Source organism: Adiantum capillus-veneris, chromosome 13 (genome assembly GCF_014529385.1).
Source record: "Adiantum capillus-veneris isolate H3 chromosome 13, ASM1452938v2, whole genome shotgun sequence".
NCBI lineage: Eukaryota > Viridiplantae > Streptophyta > Polypodiopsida > Polypodiales > Pteridaceae > Adiantum > Adiantum capillus-veneris.
This window is the reverse complement of record NC_140943.1, coordinates 40,988,533-41,014,063: the sequence shown is the minus strand read 5'-3', so window position 1 is coordinate 41,014,063 and position 25,531 is coordinate 40,988,533. Positions and strand designations below refer to the sequence as shown.

General features: G+C 48.1%; 2 protein-coding genes across 7 annotated transcripts in view; one reads left to right on the top strand and one right to left on the bottom strand.

Moving 5' to 3' along the window:
- The window catches only part of LOC147443858 (SEC-C motif protein), a 137,479-nt gene that overhangs the window by 39,465 nt on the left and 72,483 nt on the right, over positions 1-25,531 (bottom strand). The gene's annotated exons all lie outside the window — the stretch shown is intronic.
- Positions 11,497-12,822, top strand: LOC147443859 (uncharacterized). The gene has a single exon (XM_086527742.1). The coding sequence runs from the start codon at positions 11,497-11,499 to the stop codon at positions 12,214-12,216; it is 720 nt and encodes a 239-aa protein (XP_086383868.1). The 3' UTR covers positions 12,217-12,822.

Genomic DNA, 25,531 nt, shown 5'->3' with positions numbered 1-25,531 from the left:
AATACAACATTCATTCTGCTGCACCTTACACGCACTTCCGTGCCTAGAGATATTGGCCCCAAAGACTGGCGCCCCTTCGGTATTTCTTTTTGTATTAATCTATTGCACAAAGTACACGGAGTGGCTGGGTCTCTGTCTCAGACTCTGCCTCCAGATGGTCTGAGAAGTGGAAGCCCAACAACACTTATAAAGAGTTACAAGGGATGCCAAAAGCAGAGCCCCAAAAGTTGTCCACTAAAAGCATTCTCGAAATAAATCAACTTTGACTCTCAAGCGTTGCTTAATAATTAAAGCAAGTTCCAAAAGCTGCCCTAAAATAATGCTTAGGATTTCTATTGCTTTTCCCACGCAAAATTGAGAATTCCGTCAGCTTTTTGCCACGTCAGCATTCTGTAGAATGCGCTGGAAAACGCGGGATTCCGTACGGCAGTGCCACGTCAGCCTTACTCCGCGTTTTTCGGAAGTACCCTGCTGGAGGATTTCCAATCAATGAGCAAAGAAAACCGAGCGAAGCCAATTTCCGAGCAAATAGGAGCACAAACTAATGCATGAACAAGGTATATTGAAGAAAATAATCCATTAGGAAGAGAATGGGGTCTAGGAGTGCCTCTTTATTTGGCAGTTTAAGGAAGTCAAACCTTTAGTATTAAGAAAGTAATCGTTCTCCCCCTCCTCCTGCTTCAGTACCTCGATCGGCTCAGGAGACTGGACCCTCGCCGGCGGCTAGGAGATCTCTTGGCAACGCCTTTGCCATGAGTCGCCTAGCGAGAGAGGGTCAGCCCTTCATGCGGCCCCCTCTGCAGATTCAGACATCTTCTCTTGCAGCTATCCCGCGTGGTTTGACGAGCATTGACCTCCGACGCTGCTGGGATTTCTTCGATTACGGGTTTACTCGTTTTCTTGGCGACTCCGCAGCAGACCACGAGGCAGCCTGCTTCAGAGTCCACGCTTTGTTCCTCGCCGCTAGGGGGACAGAGGCCTTGGACTCAGCAGTTGGTTTCTCCTTCCCCCTCTGTGGCAGGACTCAGACAGAGTGGTCCCTCGACTCAGTGGTGGGATGGTTGCATACACAGGTTCTCGAGTTCTCTCACCACATGGGAGAACTTGGCGTTACAGATTTGCTGCAGACGTTGTGGCCACTGGCCAAGTTTGCGGTGACACCCCCAGACTTAGCAGGATGTAGACACATTGTGGTGTACTTTTTTGCTGATCCGCAGTGTTTGCCTTGCTATGTATTCATTCATGAGGACTCCTGGACAGAGGAGGTTGCTTTACGCACGGCTCGCTCTGCTTGGGCTTGGACCAGGCACTCACTGCAGTTTCGCCTATCTAGAGGACGCTCGGATGCGGATTACTCCCCATCCAAGCCTGCTTCGAAGATAGCTCGTCTTGCTGCTGCGGCAGCATCTGTTCTCTCTCGCGCCCCATGAGGATCGTCTCGTGGAACGTGCAGGGACAAGGTGGGCCCCAGTTTCAGCGACAGCGGGGCCGATTGCGTCAGGAGCTTCAGCGTTGCCTTGTGGGAGGAGAGATTGATCTCCTTATGCTTCAGGAGCACCATTTGTTTGGGAGCCGCATTCGGCGATGTGGTCAGATTTTGCGTGGACGCTATGATACCTTTTGGTCAGCTGCTTTTGGACCTGGAGGCATCCAGGGTGGGGTATGTATGACTATTGCGGACTCACTACAGCAGGCCATTGTGGGCAGAGGGATTATTGTACCAGGCAGGGCTCAGTGGATTACTATGCAGGTTCAGGGTAGCCTTGTGGGTTTCCTGAACATCTATGCGCCCAATGTGGCGAGTGCTCGTGCAGAGTTTTGGTCACAGATTGTTGAGTCTTTGCCACAGGTTGACCAGTGGTGTGTAGGAGGGGACTTCAACATGTTGGAGGACGCTTCTGACAGGATCGGAGGTAGCCATGCTACTGTGCATGGAGTCGAGTTAGCAGCTTGCGAGAGGTTTTGTATGACGCTGAGGGTCTCGGATACATGGCAGCATTCTGGCTTTGTGACGCCTCCAGAGAGTCTTGCCTTCTCTAGATCGGACCGCAGAGTGGGAGGAGTGAATCTATCGCGCATAGATCGCTTCTACACTAGTGACCGCTTCAGTTACTTGGGGGGATCAGTGGGCATCCTGGCAGGGACATACTTCTCGGACCATGCACCAGTGATTCTCACAGTGGCAGATAGGCAGAGGAGTGGGAGCACGATGCTTCGCATCCCAGAGCGGGTCTTGTTGGACTCAGCACTCAGAGAGAGGGTCGAGGCTCTATGGACAGAGGGCATGGACAGCCAGGCTCCACCTGCAGACAGAGTGGCCTCAGGCCTAGCTCAGCTTAGCCACTTCTTTCTCCAGGAGTCTCTGGCTCGACGGGCTGCAGCGAGAGAGGAGTAGCGTCTCAGACGAGGCATTGCTTCACTACAGAGGATGCAGGAGCAGCATCCAGACAGTCCATGGTTGGAGGAGCAGTTACAGCAGGCTCGACAGGAGCTTGCTTGCACAGAGGAGAGGCGCCATGAGTTTGCCTTTCATCGACAGGCATCTCAGTGGACTCAGGTGGGTGACAGGGTGACAGGTGGTTTTTTTGAGACAGTGGGACCTCGGCACTCGCATGCCAAGGTCAATCAGTTGAGGAGACCCGATGGGTCAGTTGTTTGTGAGCCTGAGGATATGCGTGCAGTCGCTACTGACTTTTACCGTGAGCTACTGTCGGCTAAGCCCGAGTCAGAGAGACAGGATGCATGCAGGGAGCAGGTTTGGGCACAGATGCCCTGTCTTGTGACTAAGGAGATACGGCAGAGGCTTGAGTTACCTCTTCAGCTTGAGGAGCTGCACACGGCTCTTAGGGCCCTCCCTCGTGGTAGCTGTCCAGGTGAGGATGGGCTGACTCCCAGCTTCTTCTTGGAGTACTGGGACCTGCTTGGCCCAGATCTTTGTAGTGCCTTTCAGTACATTCTGCACACAGGAGTGATCTCGGATAGCATGAGTGAGGGCCTGATTTACCTCATTCCAAAGGAGGGTGGCTCCTTGGATGAGATTCGACAGTGGCGCCCCATCACCATTCTCAACTCAGCCTACAAAATTCTTGCCAAGGCTCTGAGTTTGAGGATTCAGCCACTTTTGGAGAGCCTTATACATGGGACTCAGACAGGTTTTGTCAAGGAACGCAGTATCCTTGACAACATCTTCACTTTTTGGGAGGCTTCTGCCCTTGCACGGCTCCGTGGGGAGGACCTTGTGATTCTTCTTCTCGATTTTGAGAAGGCATACGACAGAGTCGACTGGGACTTTCTAGAGGGCACGCTACGCAGGATGGGCTTCTCAGAGGCTTGGATCAGAGGGGTGTCAGCTTTGTACAGACAGGCTCACAGTCAGGTGCTTTTGGCAGGAGGTAGAGGTGAGCGCTTCATGCTCACACGATCGGTCAGACAGGGTTGTCCTCTTGCCCCCTTTCTCTTTCTGTTCTATGCGGAGGCGATGAGCAAATTTTTGGTGTCACAGCAGGTTGGTTTGAGGGGCTTAGCACTCCCTGTACGAGGAGATGAGCTTCTGGACGCTGAGTTTGCCGACGACTCAGCCTTGTACTTAGAGGGCCAGGAGGCCAATTTACACAGATGTGGGCAGACTTTGGAGACCTTCTGCTGTGCATCGGGCGCACTGATCAACTGGAGAAAGACAGTGGCTTTCTCAGTTGGTAGTGCTCCTGTGCCAGATTGGATGCCAGGAGAGGGTTTCAGGTGGATTCCTCCAAGGATTGCAGTTCGGTACTTGGGTTGTCAGGTTGGTTTGGATTTGTCCCCCGAGCAGCAGATTGCTCCTCTTCTCCTGTCCATCAGGAGAAAGCTGTTACATTGGAGCTCAGCCCGACTTTCGCTGGCTGGTAGAGTAGTAGTTGCCAACCAGGTGTTGTTGGCGACTATGTGGTACATTACTTCTTGCTGGATCTTCTCGATTTCTTGCATCAGCCAGGTACAGAGGCTGATCAGGAACTTCCTTTGGTCAGGTCGCGACACTCAGATTGCCCGAGCCAAGGTGGCTTGGTCGGTCATCACACTTCCTTGTTCTCAGGGAGGGCTTGGGATCATTGATCCAGCACAGCAGAGCAGAGCCCTTCTTGGGAAGTTCGTTGTCAGAGGACTTCTTCCAGGCGAGGAGCCCTGGAAGGAGTTCTTGTTGCAGAGGCTTCGTGCCAGGGTGCCTCAGTCAGGAGGCCCTTGGCAACCTTCGACCAGATGGATCTTTACAGAGTTGCATCGAGTTGGTTTGAGCAGGAGACTGGAGGACCGATTCGCTGTGAGTCTGCTTCGTTCTTGGGAGCTATTACGGCGTGGCCTAGAGCAGAGATAGCCAACGTGCACGGAGGAGCGCCTACGGCAGCCCCTCGTATGGAACCCCATGGTTAGCACTCAGCGAGGCCACTTGGTTGGGAGTAGGTCTCATGTTTCTTGGGGTCCCATGGCAGCAGGCCGAGCACGCTCTCTAGGTGACTGGCTAGAGTTCACAGGTTTGTCAGAGGAGGTGCAGGTTGTCCAGCTACAGGGCATGAGAGGGGTTCAGAGCATGTGTCAGGACATCTCAGAGTCAGTTCCAGCTGACTGGCTCACGCCTCTCGAGCCAGTAGCACCCCGGTGGATGGGAGCCTTCACACGACTGGAGGTTCTCATTTCAGTCCGGGCTTGCTCAGAGACTGTCCCAGCCCTGTTCTTCGAGCTTCAGGGTGGGGGACGACTACAGAGAGTTGCAGTAGAGGCCCCGCAAGTAGCAGAGTGTTGTTTCCAGAGGATCCGAGTTGTGGGCATCTGTGGGAGGACTTGCGTCATAGACCCTGACCTAGCAGCTCTTGAGACAGGACATTGGAGGCTATGGGCTTGGGAGTGCTGTCCACTGGCACGAGTACAGTGGGATCCTGGTGAGTGGCTATGGAGGGATCCATTCTCTTCTGCAGACTGCCCAGGAGTCCCTTTCTTTCAGTACACTGTTCGGCTTGGACGTCATATACTTGCAGAACAGAGTGAGGCCCCCCCCGCTGCACCACGTCATTGGCACGAGGAGGGTCTCACAGTTGAGTTCTTGGTAGCTTTTTGGCAGAGGCTGTGGGACTCCAGACAGCCGAGGCGCGTCACCTTGTTCCAGTGGTTGGTTGCACACAGAGCCACAGCAGTAGGGAGCTGGCTTGTACATAGTGGTCTCTCGGCCGCATGTACAGCCTGTGACAAGTTGGTGGAGAGTCAGCGTCACTGTCTTTGGGACTGTCCCTCGGCCCAGCAGGTGTGGCTACGAGTTCTTCGGCTGATGCCTGCCCTCTCCACGGCTCGACAGTACACTTGGGGGGCAGCGGCTTGGTCCACCCTCACGGGCCCGGCACTTCAGTTTGAGCTATCTTCCACCAGCAGGATGATAGTGATACAGGGGGGTCGACCTACACTCCAGCCTGCTACAAACCTTACTCCACAGGAGTGGAGCAGTGAGAGAGCGGAGTGTTGGGAGCTCATCAACGGCCTAGCTCTCTGGTTCATCTGGCGGGCCCGTTGTTTCCGCATCTTTGAGACTCGCCTTGTACCACCAGCAGAGACTGTTCGTGACTTTTGGCTAGAGCTGATCCATACTCTCAGAGGACAGCTTGAGGGACTACAGGGCAGCTCCGACCGCATGCGGGAGCGCCGCGAGGCTTTCCTTCGACTCTGGCGCCCTGGGCCGTTCTACTCCATGGTCCAGGGGGTGCTCAGATGGCACTACTGTCCACCTGTGTGGCTTTTCCCTCCTCCCATCTCTTGATTTAGCCCCATTGTACATATGCTGTTTTTTCATTGGGAGAGTCTCCCCACCATGCTTGTTGTAGCCCTCTCTTGCAGAGGTGGATGTAGCCCTATGGGCAGTTTTCATTAACTAATAGAAGGATCTTTTTCTCAAAAAAAAAGAAAAAGAAAGTAATCAAAGGACATCTTTTGAATTCAAACAGGCAAAACGGCTAGTAGCCTAGTTTATTTGAATTCAAAGTTTCCCCCCAAAATGGAATTTAAAATCTAGCGGGTAAAACCATATCATGTAGCATATCTATGGAAAGAGCTCAACACGTAGATTGTAGATCTATGATCTCCTCTCAAATCGGAGGTCATATGTAGGAGTTATAGAGGGCCAAAAATAATAAAATTTTCCACCTCCTTTTTTGGGGGAAAAGTGCATCCTTTGACCACTCTTACATATCTCTTACACACCCACCATTCTTGTACACATGGCGTACACCTATTTGTCAAAATGTTAATCACCTCCATAAGCTCATGGCAAATAAAGAGGCCCTCCTACACCCCATTCTCTTTCTAATGCATGTCATGTTGGATTCAACTAGCATCTCAACACAAAAAGGCCATACATCTAAAAGGGCCAAGCTCTTTTTCTTGCATGCTAGTGATAGCAATCAACATCGAGGGAGCTTGGACGAGCATCCAACTTCCTTTAACTCTTTTGGGGCTTGCAAACTGCAACTTTAATGTACTTGTCATACATGCACGCACACTCCCCTCCCCCTACACACACACACACAAAGAGAGAGAGAGAGAGAGAGAGAGAGAGAGAGAGAGAGAGAGAGAGAGAGTTATATTCCCTTGATATCACAACGGGATTCATCGTTGGTTCTCCTTGTTGTCCTGCAATGAGCCCACCTAGCATCCCGTGGATCCTCTATTGTGGCAAGGTAGCCCAATTTTAAGGCCGGAGTCCCCATGGTTGGTCTAACCATGCCTCGTTCTTCCATTAAGATGTAGACCCTTCTTGCATGCAGATTTTCTTGACCCTCCTTGACATTCCATTCTTGTAGATGCCGATGTTGATGGCATTGCAACCATCATTGAGGTCTTCCTTGGGAACTTGGATGTTGCAAAACCTGCTGGTGGACGTTCAACCCACCTAGGCCCTTCCCCTTTTAGGTGTTACCCACCCAGCATGTCATGCTCTTGCTACTCCCAATCTTGCTATTAGTGAAGCGGCTTGCATGCCTCCAAGCTCTCAGATGTTTGAGCAATACGTCCTCCCTAATACTCAAGCTTATCCAAGGCTACTTGAAACTTTAGTTTTTGATGACTCTGGTCCTGACCCTGAGCCACCTTCTCCTCCAACTCCTGCTATTACTACTTCCTGCTCTGCATGGCTAGATAAGCCATACCAACCGTGTTGCTTAGAAGGTACATGGCTGTGCCTCGACATTTAAATATGTCTGATGCTATGCATGCATTTTAGTTGTGTTTTCTCACTCGAGCTTCATCTCATAGTCATGAAGAGGGCATTCAAAGGTAATTTCCTCTAGGTCGAGTAGAAGAATGTTGAGGCATAGCTGATGCTGAAGAAGGCTATTCAGTTGCGTTAGCGGTTTGAAAAGGTGCATACTAAATTTCAAGAAAAATTGTAGTAGCTCCACATAGCTTATCAAAACGGATTTAAGCTTCCGAACATGGTACCAACTTCTCGATCAAACAGATAAAGGGAACAAGCATCAAACAAAGCTTGTCCCACACATGTTGCTCTCGGAACACATTCATAAAATTATCAAAGCTCACTTATTACTACCTCCATCTCTCACCGTCTCTAAACTCTAGGCAATTGACGTCTCTCTCTCTCTCTCTCTCTCTCTCTCTCTCTTTGAGATCTCTTCGGATAGTTTCCTACGACCTTAAAATCCTCTTCTTCTTCTTCTTCTTCCTTTCTCTCTCTCTCTCTCTCTCTCTCTCTCTCTCTCTCTCTCTCTCTCTCTCTCTCTCCTGTTTTTTTGGGAAAATCATGGCTGTATATTACTGAGTACAATATAATCCCCAGCGGATGCCAAAATAGCCTATCACGTGGGGTGTACAAGCTGAATGTAAGGGTGAGAGCCACTATAGTGACAACTCGACTAGAACAATCTCATGGTGGTATGTGTGATGAGTGGAGGAGAAACCACCGAGGGGGGGCATAATGCCATGTAATCTGGCCACCTCGGGCCCAACGCCGAAGGAAGGCAAATCGACGAGCCTCGGCTGCTCGAGATGTACATGAGGAAGAATCCCACTGCCAAATCAGGGTGTGAATGATGTCCAGCCAAATGGTAGTGAGGGTATCCTGAAGGAGCTGTGGAGCCGCACTGAGAATGTGAAGACAACGAGCTCTCCAAACATTCCATAGTGTAATGCTAGTGATGACTGAAAAAACTTCATCACGTGTCTGAGGATCCCCCTGCCAAGCAATCTGTGGTAACATAGCCAAAGTCCCTCGCCGATAACCAGTCGAGGTAAGCATAAGAGCTGGATCTGCGTCTGAGCCCTCGTAGAAAAGATGCGGTCCAGGCATCGGCATCAACCATGAGACAGATCCCCAAGTGAGAAATCCATGCTGAACACCGGCTCTGCTAAGTAAAAAGCAAACTGCTAGCCACACTACATGAGAAGATGAGCATGACCAAAGACACTGTGCAGGTGACTCATGTAGTCGCAAAGGACAGCGAGTACATAACGGATCATGACCCATAGTAGCTAGCCAAGTCCCAATTGGAAGTCCTGCATGTGCAATCATCCACATGAAAAAAGAAATACGACGAGCCGCATGTAAATCCCAGATGGCTGACCAAAACTGCTGTAGATAGGCATGGGAGAGACCTGAATGTAACCAGAAACGCATACGAGTGGGCTGCTCTGGGTGTTGTCTCATCAATGCTAATCTTCCAATTCTGACAGTGTACTCAAAGAATGATACAGGTGCACCGGTGGGGTTAGAGTGAGACCAATGCCACTCTCCTGGGTCCCAATAAAGCTGAGATAGGGCACGACCCTCCCACACCCAAAGCCTCCAAAGTGCGGCATCAACGGAAGCGAAACGGGGGTCAACACAATGACACTTCCCGCGGGAGCCAACTACTCGTATGGCCTCCCATCGAGCGCCGGGGTAGACAAGGTGCGGAGAGGTGGTATCATATGTCAATCTAGCATGAATCCCCTGAGAGTAGTCAGTATCAACTATGAAGAGCATGGTGTCTAAACGAACTAATAAGAGAGTGCTCTGAGCAAAGAGACCTTCCCAGCCACTATGTGGAGGCATCTGAACCGTGCCGCGCATGACTGCGTCCCACTGTGAAGGAACGGCGGAGTCAATCTCAAGCAGTCTGTCTGTCACCCCGCGACCAATGTCATAATGTTCTGCCACTCTCTCTCTCTCTCTCTCTCTCTCTCTCTCTCTCTCTCTCTCTCTCTCTCTCTCTCTCTCACGAAGAAGATAGGGCGAGGAGCCATTTCAAAATAAAACTCTCCCTCAGGCTCCGAAAGTAAGGCAAAACATCGAGCCACGACCTGCAATTTGAGCACGCTCCGCTACACACGTTCAAAAATTCCCGAGTCCAGGTTCTACCAGATGATGTCGATAAAAAAAAGCAGGCAAAGTCTCGCCTTGGTATAAATTACTGCAAAAAGATCAGCGACCAAGTGTCTACTGGAGATTAAGGGCCTGCTCAAACATTCCGTTGCCCAAGCGTCTGCTTGCCTCATATGAGAGAGAGAGAGAGAGAGAGAGAGAGAGAGAGAGAGAGAGAATGCCTCCTCATGCATGGTGCAGGGCTGTAGCCTTGCACAGCCCCCTCCCTCTGCCATTCTCCTGCCCGCCTCCTCCCTAAGCATGGGCAAATTTGACTGCAGATAAACGACAAAGAGACGAGCAAAGAGACACTCTCCATGGCGTTCCACATAGCAAACGAGACAGTTGCGGGTGTTTTGGTTCTGGCGGCCATGAGGGTGCTGTGGAGCAAGGCATTATTTCCATATTGATGTAGACTCTTGTGAAACCTATCGAAACCACCCTAAACCGGCGCGGACTGGTTCCAATAGGTTTAGCTTGATATTATGATATCCTCAACACGATATACAAAGCCGTCTTTTTGTGCTCCACCCATATTGCCTCCTCATGCATGACTGCAGGGCAGCCTTGCACAGCCCCCTCCTCCTGCCCGCCTCCTCCCTAAGCATGGGCAAATTTGGCTGCAGATAAACGACAAAGAGAGGAGCAAAGAGACACTTCTCCAGGGCGTTCCATAGAGCTAGTGAGACAGTTGCGGGTGTTTTGGTTCAAGCGGCATGAGGGTGTTGTGGAGCAAGGCATTGTTTCCATGTTGATGTAAAGTAGGGTAGTGATGCAGAGCAAGTTCGTGATGGTGGGGACGCACGATGGTTTTGCAAATGAAATACAGCTCATCTTTGTGGAGACTCTTGTGAAACCTATCGGAACCAGGCCGCGCCGGCGCGGACTGGTTCCAATAGGTTTAGCTTGATATTTTATCAGCTCCTCAACACGCTGTACAAAGCCGTCTTTTTGTGTTTTTTGCATAAGAAAATAGGCTCCAACAAGCGTCATTGCCACATATGGCCTTGCAGTGTTAGAAATTGTGAAATCCCGGTTAGATTTTGAGCTAAAACATGTAATTATAGGTGAAAACTCAAATTTTGACCTTAAAATCAAGAGAATTTCAAGTTTCCCCTTTTTCCCATCAGGTAGGGAAAATGTATTTTTCTAGCTCTCATCCTTAGTGAAACTAGTCCAAATCTATCCGCACAAACGTGGACCGGTTTCAACATGGGGTGGACCAACGGCGATGGATTTGAGCAACGTTGCGACGGGATTAGCGTGCAGTTTTAGGACAGATTTATTTTTATTTTTATATATATTCGTCTCTTTGGTTAAATTGGATCACATTTATATGAAAAGAAAAGCCCCCGATCACGTTGGAGAAGTTAGACAGCTGTCGAAACTATAGGTTGCAGTAAATTCAAAAAGCCCTCTTGTTGCCTTCATTCAAAACAATCCAAAGGCTTCCTTGGCCACTCCTTGGTGGAACTTTGGCCCTAAAAGTGAAATCGATGATAATGAATATAGAGGGAGAGAGTTGCACTACATTTGCAAAAATGACCCATAGTTCCCTAGACCTACCTTTGTTGTCCTACCTTGCATTCATGCAATTCCAATTGACCGCATCCTCAGTATGACATTCTTTGTAAACACATTGGTCTTTCATAAGTGCAAGTCAATAGATACTTTGTCAAGCATAACTATTTATTTCACCAACCTGTTGCTAACAATGCCATCTTTATCGTTCTTATGCACTCAAGGTAAAGATGACATTGTCTCTCTCTCTACACATGATTGAGTTTGACAAAAATTTATATGGTGTTTAACTTGAGAACTCTTATTGTGACACCTTTGAATCCTTTGAGATTCTTAAAAGAATGATTTATGGCATGGGGCCACATGATTGCATGTATTCAATGACATGCGTCTAGCTAATCAAAGTGTACGATCACTAATCGTTTTGAAATGAAAGAGTGTTTTGTTCATAAATTTATGCTAGATCCTTTCGAAACAAATTATCACTAATGTATAATGATTGAAATTTATACTAGCACGTTAACAGTTTACCCCCTACCACGTGTCACATGGACTCCTACCCAACTTGATGGTGATCGGGACATTGATAGAGTCCATCCATCTCGATGCAAGATAGTTGGGGCTTTATCTCATCCTTACAGGAAATGGTGATGAAGCAGGGTGAAGACATCAAAAATCTTGCACTAAAGAACCAAGAATTGGAGCACACAATCCAAATACAAAATCTGAAAATGCAACATCAAGATGAGAAAATTCAAGCCCTGCAAGATGCATTAAACAAACAGGTCTCCAATGTGCAAGACGCTCTAGCTACACACGACGAGAAGCTTGCACACATCAGTGATAATGCAACAGGAAATACGACCTCCTGGGCACACGTAGTAAGAAGTACTCCCAATGCCATTCCGCAGACACATGAGACGTATGCAAATGTAGACGACACAGAGTATAATGAGCGAGAGAAATGCAGTATGAATATTGTGATCCGAGGCATACCCGAATCTGACAATGAGAAAGTACTCATGTTGAATGCGGAGGTCACGGACCTCCTTGCAAACACATTTGGCATGCATGATATAGTGGTGTATGGGGCACACCGTGTGGGTAAGCAGAGGCCTGAGAACAATCGCGCAATTGTATGCACAATGTTGGATGCACGTAAAAGAGCCATCATACTCGAAAATGCTCGCATTTATCTAAGGGACAGCCCAATTTACATCAGTGAAGACAGGACACCCGCGAAACAAAAAGAAAGAAGACAGGCATATGAAGAACGAATGAAAAAGAACACCACCTCCACAGGGGCAACACCACCCGAAACATGACAGGGGGAAACCCATGGGACCACGAACATACACGTCACAAGTTGGAATTGCCGAGGGTTCCCTTGGCACAAAGGGGAAGGATTGACAGAGGTTCTACCACAAGCAGACATACTTTTTCTACTTGAAACGTGAGAACAAGACACATGTAGACTGCCAAGTATTCCAGGATATATTACACACTCGGTTTGGTGGCCTGGTACTAAGATGCGCGGGCAAGGGGGTGTTGCTATAATGTACAAAGAGGAAATGCAAAATCAGGTTAAGATATGCAAGATAGATGAACACAAACGATACATATGGGCTAAGATATGTATATCTGGGAGATTGATGTTCATTGCGGGATGCTACATCCCACATCGGGAATCCCCGTTCTATGATTTGCATAATCTCTCCAAGAATGACCCTTTTGCCGACCTATATACAGATATTGCAACCTACACACCACAGGGGACAGTGATGATACTCGGGGATCTTAATGCTCGCATAGCCAACATACAGGTTCAATTGGTTGACTACTCAATCCATCCCGCCGACAAAGATGGTGATCTCGTATTAGATGCAATGTGGGATAGATGCTCATGCGATCACCTCATGAATGAACAAGGTTCGGCTTTGATATCCATGATGAATTCTATGCAACTTGTAGTCATGAATGGCACCAAGAAATTTGCAAGTTCCGGAACATACACATGCTATACATCAAACCATGGAAGAAGCACTAATGACTATGCGTTAGTTAGCCACAATGCATTGGATTTAATTGGACACTTTCAAATTGGGGCTCCGTTACCGAACTCGGACCATACTCCAATTCATGTATGTCTAGACCTCCCACACATGCCTACACAACGCATCCAAAAGGCGACAAGTTGGGCATATCGAATGCAAGCCACAAAGAAATTCGATTATGCCACCTTTCTAGACAGCCTATTGAGTAGACAATGCATGTCCCAAAACATTTCAGAAAATTGGGCTACCTTTCGTCAAGCAATAGAAGAGGCTGCAGAGGTCACTATGGGGCGATCTAAAAGAAATCACCAACAAGTGAAAGGTCTCCCTCATAACCCATGGTTTGATGAAGAATGTAAAGCAGCCAAACGCAAGTTAAAGTGCTTCAATAAGTCCACGAAGGAGTGGGAAAGTGCAGCCAAGGAATACAGGATGTTGAAAAGGAAAAAGAGAAGGATGCATGAACTTTTGAAGGAGGAGCAAGAGGTGATCCGATTTAAGAAAGAGCCCAAGAAAGCATGGCGCAACATGAAAGGCAAAAAGGAGGATATAATGGGAAATTTCAGCATGGACGAAATGTACGTATATGCACAAACACTCTATGCTCCCATCGATGCTCAAATAATGATGAATGCTGAAATTCAGGTTGACACTAAGGAACCTATAACTTTTGCAGCAGCTTTGAGAGGTTTGAAAAAACTAGCCACTGGGAAAGCCTCTGACATTTTGCACTTCAACTCCGAAATGTTGAAATGGTCGGGCAATGAAGCCAAGAAATGGATACACTGCATGATGAATCAAGCTATCCACCAAGGGCATGCCTGAAGATTGGCAAGAGAATTGGGTCAAAGCTTTGTTTAAAGGAGGAGACCGTAACCTACTCACGAATTACTGCACCATCATGGTGGGGTTTTGCATGGCAAAACTTTTTGGGAGCCTGATAGAAAAAGATATTAGCACATGGGCTGAAAATAGTGGAAAGAGGGCTCTCGGTCAAGCAGGTTTTAGAGCAAAAAATAGTACCATAGATCACTTGATTACAATCCGGATTATGATGGAAGAGGCGCGACTCAAAGGGGAAACTATGTACTGCTGTTTTGTGGACTTTAAGAAAGCGTTTGATATGGTACCTCGTCATGGGTTATGGTCCCGCATGGAGATCATTGGGGTTCCCATACACTTGAGGGTTGCGGTAGTACGCCTATACCATGCGGTTCGATGTAAACTGAAAATGCAAACAGGCTTCTCCAAAGAGTTCTTTAGCACAATAGGAGTCAAACAAGGATGTCCTTTGTCCCCAACACTATTTGGGCTATGCATAGATGAGCTTGAGGACTTTATCTGCCAAACGACGCAAGATAATGGAGATGCACCAAACATAGGTCTCATTACTTTGCTACTCCTCATTTATGCTGATGATGTGGTTCTTTAAGCGCATAGCATGTCTCTCTTGCAAAAACTTTTTGGATGCGGTACATACTTTTTGCGAAGCCACAGGACTCTCAGTGAATGTCACGAAAACAAAATGTATGGCGATTTGTACACACAAATCAAAGGATCAGCCCGCCCTTATGTATGATGGGCAAGAGATTCAAGCAGTGGACAGCTTTAAATACTTGGGCATCATTATACCCTCGAATCATAGATGGGGGCAATGTGCAAAAACAAGAATTGAAGCAGGACAAGCAAGGTATTACGAGTTTGAAAACATGTGCAAACAAAGCGTCACTAGAAGGTGGGAAATAAAGTCCATGGCTTTCAATGCGTGTGTGGTTCAAACGCTACTGTATGGGGTAGAGGTATGGGGACCAAGTATTCCGGCAAGCACATGGAATGACATTGAGAAAATTCAGAAAAAGTTCTTATGTAGACATATGGGGATAAAAACCACAACACCATACTCAGTGATGCTATTGGAGACTAGACAAAGACCATTGGAAATGCTTGCCTTGCAAAGAATGCATAGATATATCTTGAAGGTGAAGTTGATGCCTAATAACCGTTTGCCTCACATAGCATGGGAGGTAGGATGTAAGCCGCAAAAGAACCACAAAAGCAAGTTTCTCACCTCTAGCCTTGTTGAGGACATCAGGAAATGGTTCTCTAAATGGAATGTGGGAGCACATGTGGACATGCATGTAGAGGCACGTACCGAGCATGAGCACGAGCTGAATTTTGAACTACAATTACTTGAGGCTCTCCACAGCAAATGGAAGAATGCAATGCACAGGTCCAAGTTTGAATACTATTGCAAGCACATAAACACAAGATACTGGGAAGAGTACAAAACCGGGGAAACCCAAATACATATCATGATACCCATGTCTTACCGTGCGAGACGGGCCATCACCTTGATGCGGACAAGATCACACATGCTCAAAAGTGAAACGGGAGGATGGCTGAATATTGATGCAAACATGAGGAGATGCACTCAATGTAACTTTAACTCATTGGAAAATGAGGCACATGTAACCCTTGAATGTCCAGCATATGCACACATTCGGGTCGACTTTCCCCAACTTATTCAAGGATGTACTACATTTGAGGAGCTTCTCTCAAGAACACATCCCTCTCCAGTAGCACTAGGCATCTATCTTGCCAGAGTGCTAGAACATCACACCACACTCACAAACAAAATCACCACAGAATCATGACATGTCCCCTCCTTCACATGGGAAGGGGGGAGTCTCATATATGAGATTTTGGGTCCCATGGGTCATTTTGGCCCCCCGAGGACGTAAATACATCATCATCATGATCATCATCTCTCTCTCTCCCTCTCTCTCTCTCTCTCTACTAGAGTGTGCCACCAATAACATAATCTATTTCAAATTCTCTCTTCAGCTAGAGTGTACTACCAAAAACATAATCTATACTAAGGTCCTAGTAGATAAGAGTCTTAAATGTTTGATCTAAGCTAGATCATTGCGGTTGCTTTTCAACCATGAAAAACTCTTATAGCTAGAATTTAGGGTGCCATAAGTTTTGAAACTCGGATGTCCCTATTGTCACCGACCTAAGTCGCAATTGGTTCATCCTTTATATGTTCTAGAAATTTATGAGAATTTTTTCTCATTTTTCTAAGAAACTCACCTAAGTTTCAATGTTTTAATGTCATCTAACACTGTACAATAATTTTATGTTTTTAACCATGTTTCCTTTCCTCCTCCTCCTCCTCTCTCTCTCTCTCTCTCTCTCTCTCTCTCTCTCTCTCTCTCTCTTTTTTTTGGAAAAATCAGGGCTGTATATTACTGAGTACAATATAATCCCCAACGGATGCCAAAATAGCCTATCACGTGGGGTGTACAAGCTGAATGTAAGGGTGAGAGCCACTATAGTGACAACTCAACTAGTACAATCTCATGGTGGTTTGTGTGACGAGTGGAGGAGAAACCACTGAGGGGGGGGCATAATGCCATGTAATCTGGCCACCTGTAAGTCTGAAAAAGAGTGGAGCTCGGGCCCAACGCTGAAGGAAGGCAAATCGTCGAGCCTCGGCTGCTCTAGATGTACCTGAGGAAGAATCCCACTGCCAAATCAGGGTGTGAATAATGTCTAGCCAAATGGCAATAAGGGTATCCTGAAGGAGCTGTGGAGCCGCACTGAGAATGTGAAGACAACGAGCTCTCCAAATATTCCATAGTGTAATGCTAGTGATGACTGAAAAGACTTCATCACGTGTCTGCGGATCCCCCTGCCATGCGATCTGTGGTAACATAGCCAAAGTCCCTCGCCGATAACCAATTGAGGTAAGCATAAGAGCTGGATCTGTGTCTGAGCCCTCATAGAAAAGATGCGGTCCGGGCATCGACATCAACCATGAGACAGAGCCCCAAGTGAGAAATCCATGCTGAACACCGGCTCTGCTAAGTAAAAAGCAAACTGGTAGCCACACTATATGAGAAGAGGAGCATGACCAAAGACAGTGTGCAGGTGACTCATGTAGTCGCGAAGGACATCGAGTGCATAACGGATCATGACCCATAGTAGCTAGCCAAGTCCCAACTGGAAGTCCTGCATGTGCAATCATCCACATGAAAAAAGAAATACGACAAGCCGCATGTAAATCCCAAATGGCTGACCAAAACTGCAACATGGGAGAGACCTGAATGTAACCAAAAACGCATACGAGTGGGCTGCTCTGGGTGCTGTCTCATCAATGCTAATCTTCCAATTCTGACAGTGTACTCAAAAAATGATACATGTGCACCAGTGGGGTTAGAGTGAGGCCAATGCCACTCTCCTGGGTCCCAATAAAGCTGAGATAAGGCACGACCCTCCCACACCCAAAGCCTCCAAAGGACGGCATCAGCGGATGCGAAACGGGGGTCAACACAACGACGCTTCCCGCGAGAGCCAACTACTCGTATGGCCTCCCATCGAGCGCCGGGGTAGACAAGGTGCGGAGAGGTGGTAGCATATGTCAATCTAGCATGAATCCCCTGAGAGGAGTTTGAATCAACTGTGAACAGCATGGTGTCTAAACGAACTAATAAGAGAGTGCTCTGAGCAAAGAGACCTTCCCAGCCACTATGTGGAGGCATCTGAACCGTGCCTCGCATGACTGCGTCCCACTGTGAAGGAACGGCTGAGGCAATCTCAAGCAGTCTGTCTGTCACCCCGCGACCAATGTCATAATGTTCTGCTACAAAATCTGCATCCAGCATACGCGTCTCATGAAACAACCGCATAGAGGCAGCAGGGCCAGTGTCCCAAGCAGCCCAGTCAATGTGAGTCCTCTCTCCAAGCTGACGGGGTGGGTTAACCGAAGAATCAAGAACTGCATCATTCCAAATGAGAGGCTGGCGCTCAATCTCCTCACGACATGAGGGAGGTGAGCGTATGAGAGCTCGTCGCATGGAAACCCAAATCTGAGGGAGTGATCGGATGAAGGGTGAGAGAGTGCTGGTGAACAAAGGGGCATCCGTAAAGAGAAAACGATACCCTGTATGCCAAATATGACCATCTCTAGTGCCGAGGCATGTAGTTGCTGTGCAAAGAGTGGCCTGAAGAAGCATCTTCCAAGGTTCTTGGCCGGGAAAAAGACCCCGAACAATAAGCTTGGTAAGAAGGGCGCGACTCTGTAATTCTGGATCAATAATGCCAAGGCCTCCCTCTGACCTAGGTCGAATAATCGTGGACCAGCGAACTTGAGCACGAGTATCAGTAGTCCCATCTGTGCCACTCCATAAAAAGTTCCGCACTAGTCTGCGGAGCTGAGCTATCACTCCAGAATGTAGCATCCAACAAGAGGCCATATACCATACTGTAGCCAGAATGACCTGGTTGACGACCAATGCACGGCCAGCCAACAACAGATGACGTGAAGACCAATGACATAGCTTCCTGCGAATAGACTGTAGTACGGGTGCAAACTGCTGCTGTAAGGAAACGTCAAATCCAACCTAAAAGCCCAGATATCTGCATGTCTGACCTGGCTGCAGCCATGTGAAACCATCAGCTACCCCCCAAGTAGGTATGTCATCACTCCCATCCAGTAACCCATAGGATTTATGCCAGTTAATACGTGCACCACTGGCAATGCAAAAAACCGTCAGGGCCTCCCGCATGGCATCAAGAGCTGCTAGCAAATAGTGCAATATCAGCATAGTGTCATCAGCAAACTCCTGATCGATAAGGTCCGGAGTTGAAGGTACTGGCATGGTCAAGCCACGAAATGCATGACTCTCAGCACGAAGAAAATCTGACAAAGTCTCTCCCACAAATAGATACAGATATGCTGCTAAAGGACATCCCTGTCGGACAGATCGAGAGAGCTCAAAACTGCGACTGACACGACCACCAATAGTAATAGCACTGCTGGCAGTCCTGAAGAGAGCAGAAATGCCTGCGATCCATCTCGAGGGGAAACCCATCCTGGCTAATGATCCTTCGAGAAAGTCCCACTCAACACGATCGTATGCTTTCTCGAAGTCGAGAATGAAAAAAGCGAGAGGTTCAGAAGATGATCTGGCCCACTCTACTGCCTCATAAAAAGTGAAGATATCATCTAGTATGCATCGATCCATGACAAAGCCTGTCTGAGAAGTATGAATAATATCTGGTAAGAACGGTCGCAAGCGATGGCTGATCAGTAACGCTAATATCTTATAGACCGAAGGGAGTAGGGTAATAGGTCTCCATTGGCGGAGCTGAGTGGTGTCAACCCCTTTCGGAATAAGAGATATGAGACCTGAGCAAAGATCCGGATGCATATATCCTGATGCAAAGATGTCTTGACAACCGCGAAGCAGTGGTATATGCAATACATACCAATAAGTCAAAAAGAAAGCTCTAGTGAGGCCATCCTCTCCTGGACAGGAGGATGGATCTAGACTCTCGATAGCAACATGAAGCTCTGCAAGTGTGAAGGGTGCCAACAAGATCTCGGCCATAGTATCTGTACAACGGTGTCGGGTGTGATGCCAGATCTGCTCACGGGTAAGTAAAACCTCAGTAGTGCATACATTAGCAGTGAACAATGCCTCAAAATAATCTGCAGACATATCAAGAATAACATCAGGATGCATATGAAGTGTCCCCTGAGCATCGCACAAAGTCCGAAGGGTGGTGCCAGGAGGGCGCTCTTTATGCGCAGCGAAGAAGTCTTTATTTATTCGATCAGCTTTAGCTATCCAATGAGATACTGAAGCATGATGAGTGAACTCAGACCTAGCCTCCTGTACGCGACGAATTTCCTCTGTGAGCTCTGTCTGTCTAGCAGCAAGATAAGCATCCTGAGGCCACTCCTCAAGCAAGCGCTGTGTGGAACCAAGAGGAATGTGAAGATCAGACTCGCGTACTCTCAACTGTCGATGAATAATAGCAGTCTGATCACGGCAGTAAATACTAGACTGAGTAATGCAATGAGCAAGGAACTCTCCAGGGGGACCACAATAAGAAGCACCCGTGAACCATAAGTCACGAATCTGTTGCTGCAAAACGTCAGTGGTGAGAACACTGTCAGGGATGCGGCAGCCCCGTCTCTGTGCAGAGGATCTAGTGAAAGAGAGAAACAATGAAATGGGTAAGTGATCTGAGAGCTGGTCCCTCTCCAAATAGTAGTAAATCCACCTAGAGCTGCTGCCCAAGGGCCAATGTAAAAACGATCAAGTCGCTCTAATAATCTCCCCTGCTGTCTCTGAAACCCCCACAAGTAATGAAGTGTAGCAGGGTGATGACCAAAAGAGGGTATGTGCCAGGTGTCAACACCTTGAATGGCTAGAAGAAATCGATCCCAAGCGGACTGCTCATCGGGAGAAATGGATGATAGAACAGGAGGTGTGATGGATCGCCAATCAGAGTCGCTCTCGACATTGTTGAAGTCGCCTCCAACAACCCAAGAGTCTACAGCAGGTAGAACAGTAGCCAAGGAGGACCAAAAAGTAGCCCTCTCCCGAGGAGTAGTGGGTGCATAGACTGACATAAAACCAATGATAGAGTCCTGAATCCGAAGAGAAACATAGACTGCTCTGCCAGCGACAAGGGTGCCATGCTGCTGAACTGAGGCCAAGTAACGTGGCCCCACTGAAATGCATACACCGCAACTCTGTCCATGAATGCCCAGAGCAGGCTCCCAAAAAGTGTGAGCGCCGAAGGGCATGAGATTACCAAAGGGAGTGGCAATCTTATGCTCCTGTACTAGTAATATATCCACAGTGCCTACTACATGAGCGTGTAAATCTCTGCGAAGTAAAAGCTTGCGGGAACCTCTTACCCGAGAAGTTTGTAAACCATTAGCATTCCAAGAAACTACATGTAAATCCATAGTCTGCATGAAAGAATTGGTAAAGCATCTGACTAACTGCGCATCTTCTTGGAGGCAGCTGGGCCATCCAAGGGGTGAGCTTCGGGTGGTAGGAAAGCAACCCGCAAGCCCTCTCTAAAATATGGTGTCTCATTGCACCAACTACGGACCTCAGCTTGTTTACATTGCATTACCGATGCTGCAGCTTTGACACCCCAAATGCGCATAGACATAGGAAGCACCACATCTGAGGATACATGAATGACCATAGGCAATGAATAGCAAGCATAAACATCACTCCATTCCATAGCACCAATACAGGAAGGGAAGTGTGGAGACAGTACATCCGGAGCGGAAGTAGACAATCATAAATGAAGCTGAGCCATAGATTGGGCATGCACAAAATGTAGAACCTGATCCTCAGACCATTCTTGAGCTGCGTGGAATGGAAGGAAAAAGGAATGGGTGGGCTGAGAGCGACTGCCTATTAAAGAGGGAACACAACCTGGCTTGTGACGCATAAGGTATAGTTGCACCCGCAGTGGTCCTTCTGAGTCACCGCACATTTCAGCCAGATGAGTGCCCCAGGAAAGAGGGCAAGAGCTGAGAAAACTGCGTGGGACGTAAGTATGAGCGGCTGAGGGAGGGGGAGGACCAGAAGGTGGAGGGGGGGGAGCAAGGGCGAGAGGGAGAGGAGGAAAAGGGAGAGGTAATAGCGGGGAATGATCCATCTGCATGGGAATAGGGATCTCGGGAAGAGGGGAAGGAGCGGGCGGGGGAACGGCAAGTGAAGGAGGAGCTGGTAGTAGAGGTAAGTGATCCCGTGCTGAAGAAGAAGAATGGCAAGGAGAAGCAAGGGGTAATGGGGTGGTGGAAACTTGAGAGGGAGGAGCAAGAGAGGTAACACTGGGGGCTGCATGCGTTGCAGGTTGCTGACGAGGACGGAATGAATGGTTACGACCCACTGTCTGCCATGCAGTCTCAGTAGGAACTGAAGCGGAGGGAGGGACATGGAGGGTCGAAGCTCGACGAGCACCTGCAGGCTGTTGAGGTGCTCGAGTAGTAGTAGGAGGAACCGGTGTTTGACGCTGACCACGTGGCTGAGCATGAGTGCCACGAGCCGACTGTTGTTGTTGCCGATAGCGTGGCAGGGTGGGGCAATCACGTGCCAAGTGTCCCATCTCGTGACAACGTAAGCACTGCCCTGGGCGGCCAGTGACTACCATTCGGCAAGAGTAGTCTCGATCGCGCACAACCACAATAACTATATCTGGCAATGAAGTATCCCCAAACACCAGGACCTGAATGCGAGGTGGACCAGAGGAGAAGATGCAGGATCCTGGAACTACTGTGCCAAAATGAGCAGTAATCATCTGAAGGAGATGCTCATCAATAAAATGGAGAGGCATATCCGGGAAGGAGAGAGTCAGAGGGAATCTGGGAATAAGGTGTCGACTGTCAAACTCCTCAGTAGTGAACTCGGGATACCACCTCGTCAAGTATATCATCCTGCGATCAGAGAGTATCGGAGACCGAGCCAGGAGAGCTAAGGCAGTGGCGGGATCTGAAAGACGTACCATGAATATGCCTCTGCCAAGGAATGTAAGCTCCGAGACCTGTCCCTGAGTAGTGCCCAATGCAGTCTGACACCAATCACGTATAGAAGAGCGAGGTGGAGACTGTCCAATCATCCGGCCAACCAAAGCATGCTATGCCAAGTGTTGTATTTTGGAGTCAATGCATGTCAACAGGTCGCCAGTACAGTCCACGCGACAGGCAAGTGGTGATGGAGTGCCGTGTGTAGCACTCGAGACCGGCAAAGCCGCCATGAAGAATGGGCTAGACTGACGAATGGGAAAAGGAAGACCCGAAAGGAATCTTGGACGCTTTCCCTCTCTCTCTCTTTCTCTCTTTCTCTTGCAGACGTTAAAAGGATGCGCACAGTCAGGGTTTGGGGCTGGGGCAGTTAGGGTTTTACGGGATTAGGGTTTCAAGGAATTAGGGTTTACAGGATTAGGGTTTCGAGGAATTAGGGTTTGCAGAGGTGGGCTGTTAGGGCGGCCGGTAGTTCGCGAGGCAGGCAGTGCAGGGCTCGCACAGGCAGCAGGGCAAAGATTAGCGTGCAGCAAGCCAGCAGCAGGTTTTCGCGTGAATTCTGACAGGCAACAGGGCGCGCGGCAGGGCGGCTGTTGTTGCGCGCGGCGCAAGCAGGGCAGCAGTAGTCACGAAAGTGCAGCAGCTGGTCACGCGCAGGCAGTGCAGTAGGGTATTCGCGCGAACGCAGAGCAGCAGGTGGTCACGCGTAGCTCCTCTCCTCCCTCTCTCTCTCTCTCTCTCTCTCTCTCTCTCTCTCTCGTGTGTGTGTGTGTGTGTGTGTGTGTGTGTGTGTGTGTGTGTGTGTGTGTGTGTGTAAGACTCCCCTGCTGTACTGACTTCTCCTGTCCCTTCTAGGGGAGGTGTGGGTCATGCCACGTCACTGTGATAGACAGGAAAGAGGATGTCAGCAATAGAGGAGGAAATGAGAGAATGGAGAAACGAGGTAAAAGAGTGGAGGAAGAAGAGAAGCACTATTCTTTAAAGATGGTCCGAAGAAAGAGATGGCATGCGTAGGAGGATCGCTTCGCTCGAGGAGAAAGTGGTCACAAGATTCCATCATCCGAAATCTACAACCAAAAAGTGGGCGGCAAAGAAGGTGAAATTCAGCCATCCATGATGGAAGAATTGAATACCATGAGAGAAGAAACACAGGTTATCAAGGAAGGTGAGGAGAAGTCATGGGCCGCGGTCATCTCCGCAGCACAAAAGAAAGTAGAGGCCAAAAAATGGATTGAGGTTGCCAAGAAAGGGAAAGGTAAGGAAGCCCCTTATACACCCACTATTATTAACATGACCCTCGAAGAGCAACAAAGGAGGAGGATGCGGGCTCTACATGTGAGGGTAACCGGCCTCAAGGACATAAACAATGTGGAAAAAGAGGTCGCAAGCCTCACATCCATGATGGGGGTGGACAAGCCTTCACACACAAAGGCATGGAGAGTGGGCAAGAAGAGTGATGGCCATGGAGAATCTTCAAAAGGGAGAGCTCTCATACTACGCTTCCCCTCCTTGGAAGAGAAGAAGGAATTCTTGAGAAAGAGACCCACTCTCACGAAGACAGGTATTTTCCTCGGTTATGATCTTACTCTCTCATAGCTTACGCATATGAGAGAGGTAATGCCAAAGATTACGGCGGCAAGGGAGAAGGTAAAGATGGCCTTTTACAGAGATGGTCGGGTGGTGATTGTAGAGCGGCGCTCTACATGACGGTGTGAGACCTATGGGACCACATTGAAGATGGCTACTTGGAATTGTAATGGATCTATGAGGTTGGACGTTGGTGCCTTTGAGGACAGTTTCAAAGACAGGGACATTGTTTTCTTCTCAAAGACTCATCAGGCCCTTGGACAGCTTACACCACATGTGGTGGGATACAAATGGGAAACAACCCACAAGACAGTCGCAAGAAACTACCGTCCACATTGGCCATACAATGTCCGACCCTTCGCAACTTCAAAAAGAGGTTTCAAAAATAAAACAAAAATCATTGGAAAGAAACCAACAACAAAGGTTAGCAATTGCCACGTCCTCGTGACATACCCCCTCTTGAAATCGCAAATGTCCTCGATTGCATACCATAAATACATGCCACTGATGATCTTGTGTAGTTAGCACTCTTTTCTCATCGCATGTATCCGCAAGAAAGGTCGTAACACATAGATACAATGACTTAATGAGACCTTTATACTTTTGTCATTTCCATCTATCACATTGAATTCATATGTACATTTGATGTGCGAGCCCTATCATTACCCCTCCTTTGCACAAGTTGGGTTGGGGTATAGGTAGGTTGTAACCCAAAGGCTTCAAGGTAAAGCTGCAATACATTTGGTGACTTTGACAGTTCATGCTCTTCCATCCACTTTGCATCCATAGGCGGATAGTTCTTGAACTTCACCAAATAGCGTCTTGCAACCTATCCTTTAACTTTTCTGTCCTTATGTGCCAAAAATTGCTCAGGTACCAGGATCTCATCAAGTTCCTCAACTTCTGGCTGATCCTCATCTGGCACATCACCCACGAAGGGTCTTAGAAGACTCACGTGAAACACGTTATGAATCTTCCACGCATCAAGCAATTTCAGCCTCTAAGCCACATCATTGATCTTGTCAAGCACTTGAAAAGGCCCATAGTAACGCATGCTGAGCTTAGGAAACAGCCGCTCCTTGCTCTTCATCTTCTTTAACCTTGCCTTTTCAAACCTTAACAAAACCCAATCACCAGGTGATAACAGCAATTCACGACGGTGATGATCAAAAACCTTTTTCTGTTTTGCCTGAGTCTTCTCCAAGGCAACTTTAATTTTCTTATACATTTCATCCATGTTTTCAACATATCGATCTGCCTCAAAGATCTTGTCCTTTGTATGCAAAATGGGCGAAACTTTTTTGCCGCCTTCAACAATCTCAAAAGGTGCTTTGCCAATCGACGAATGCACCGTATTATTGTACGCATAGGAAAATACTATTCCCACTTGCCCTTATTATTTGACACATAGCATTTCATCATATCTAAGACAATAGAATTAGCCTCTTCTGATTGTCCATCAGTTTGTGGATGAAACGAAGATGAGAACTTGAGCGTAGTGCCTATGTTCTCAAACAATCTTCTCCAAAACAAACTTATCATGCGAGGATCATGATCACTGACAATCGATTGTGGCATACCATGGTACTTAAACACATTGTACATGAACAAGCGTGCCATCTGATCAGATTTTATCTTCTTCCTAAAAGGGATAAA

Coding starts and splice junctions, on each gene's coding strand:
- LOC147443859 (XM_086527742.1), top strand. CDS start 11,497: ATGCAAGATAGTTGGGGCTTTATCTCATCCTTACAGGAAATGGTGATG.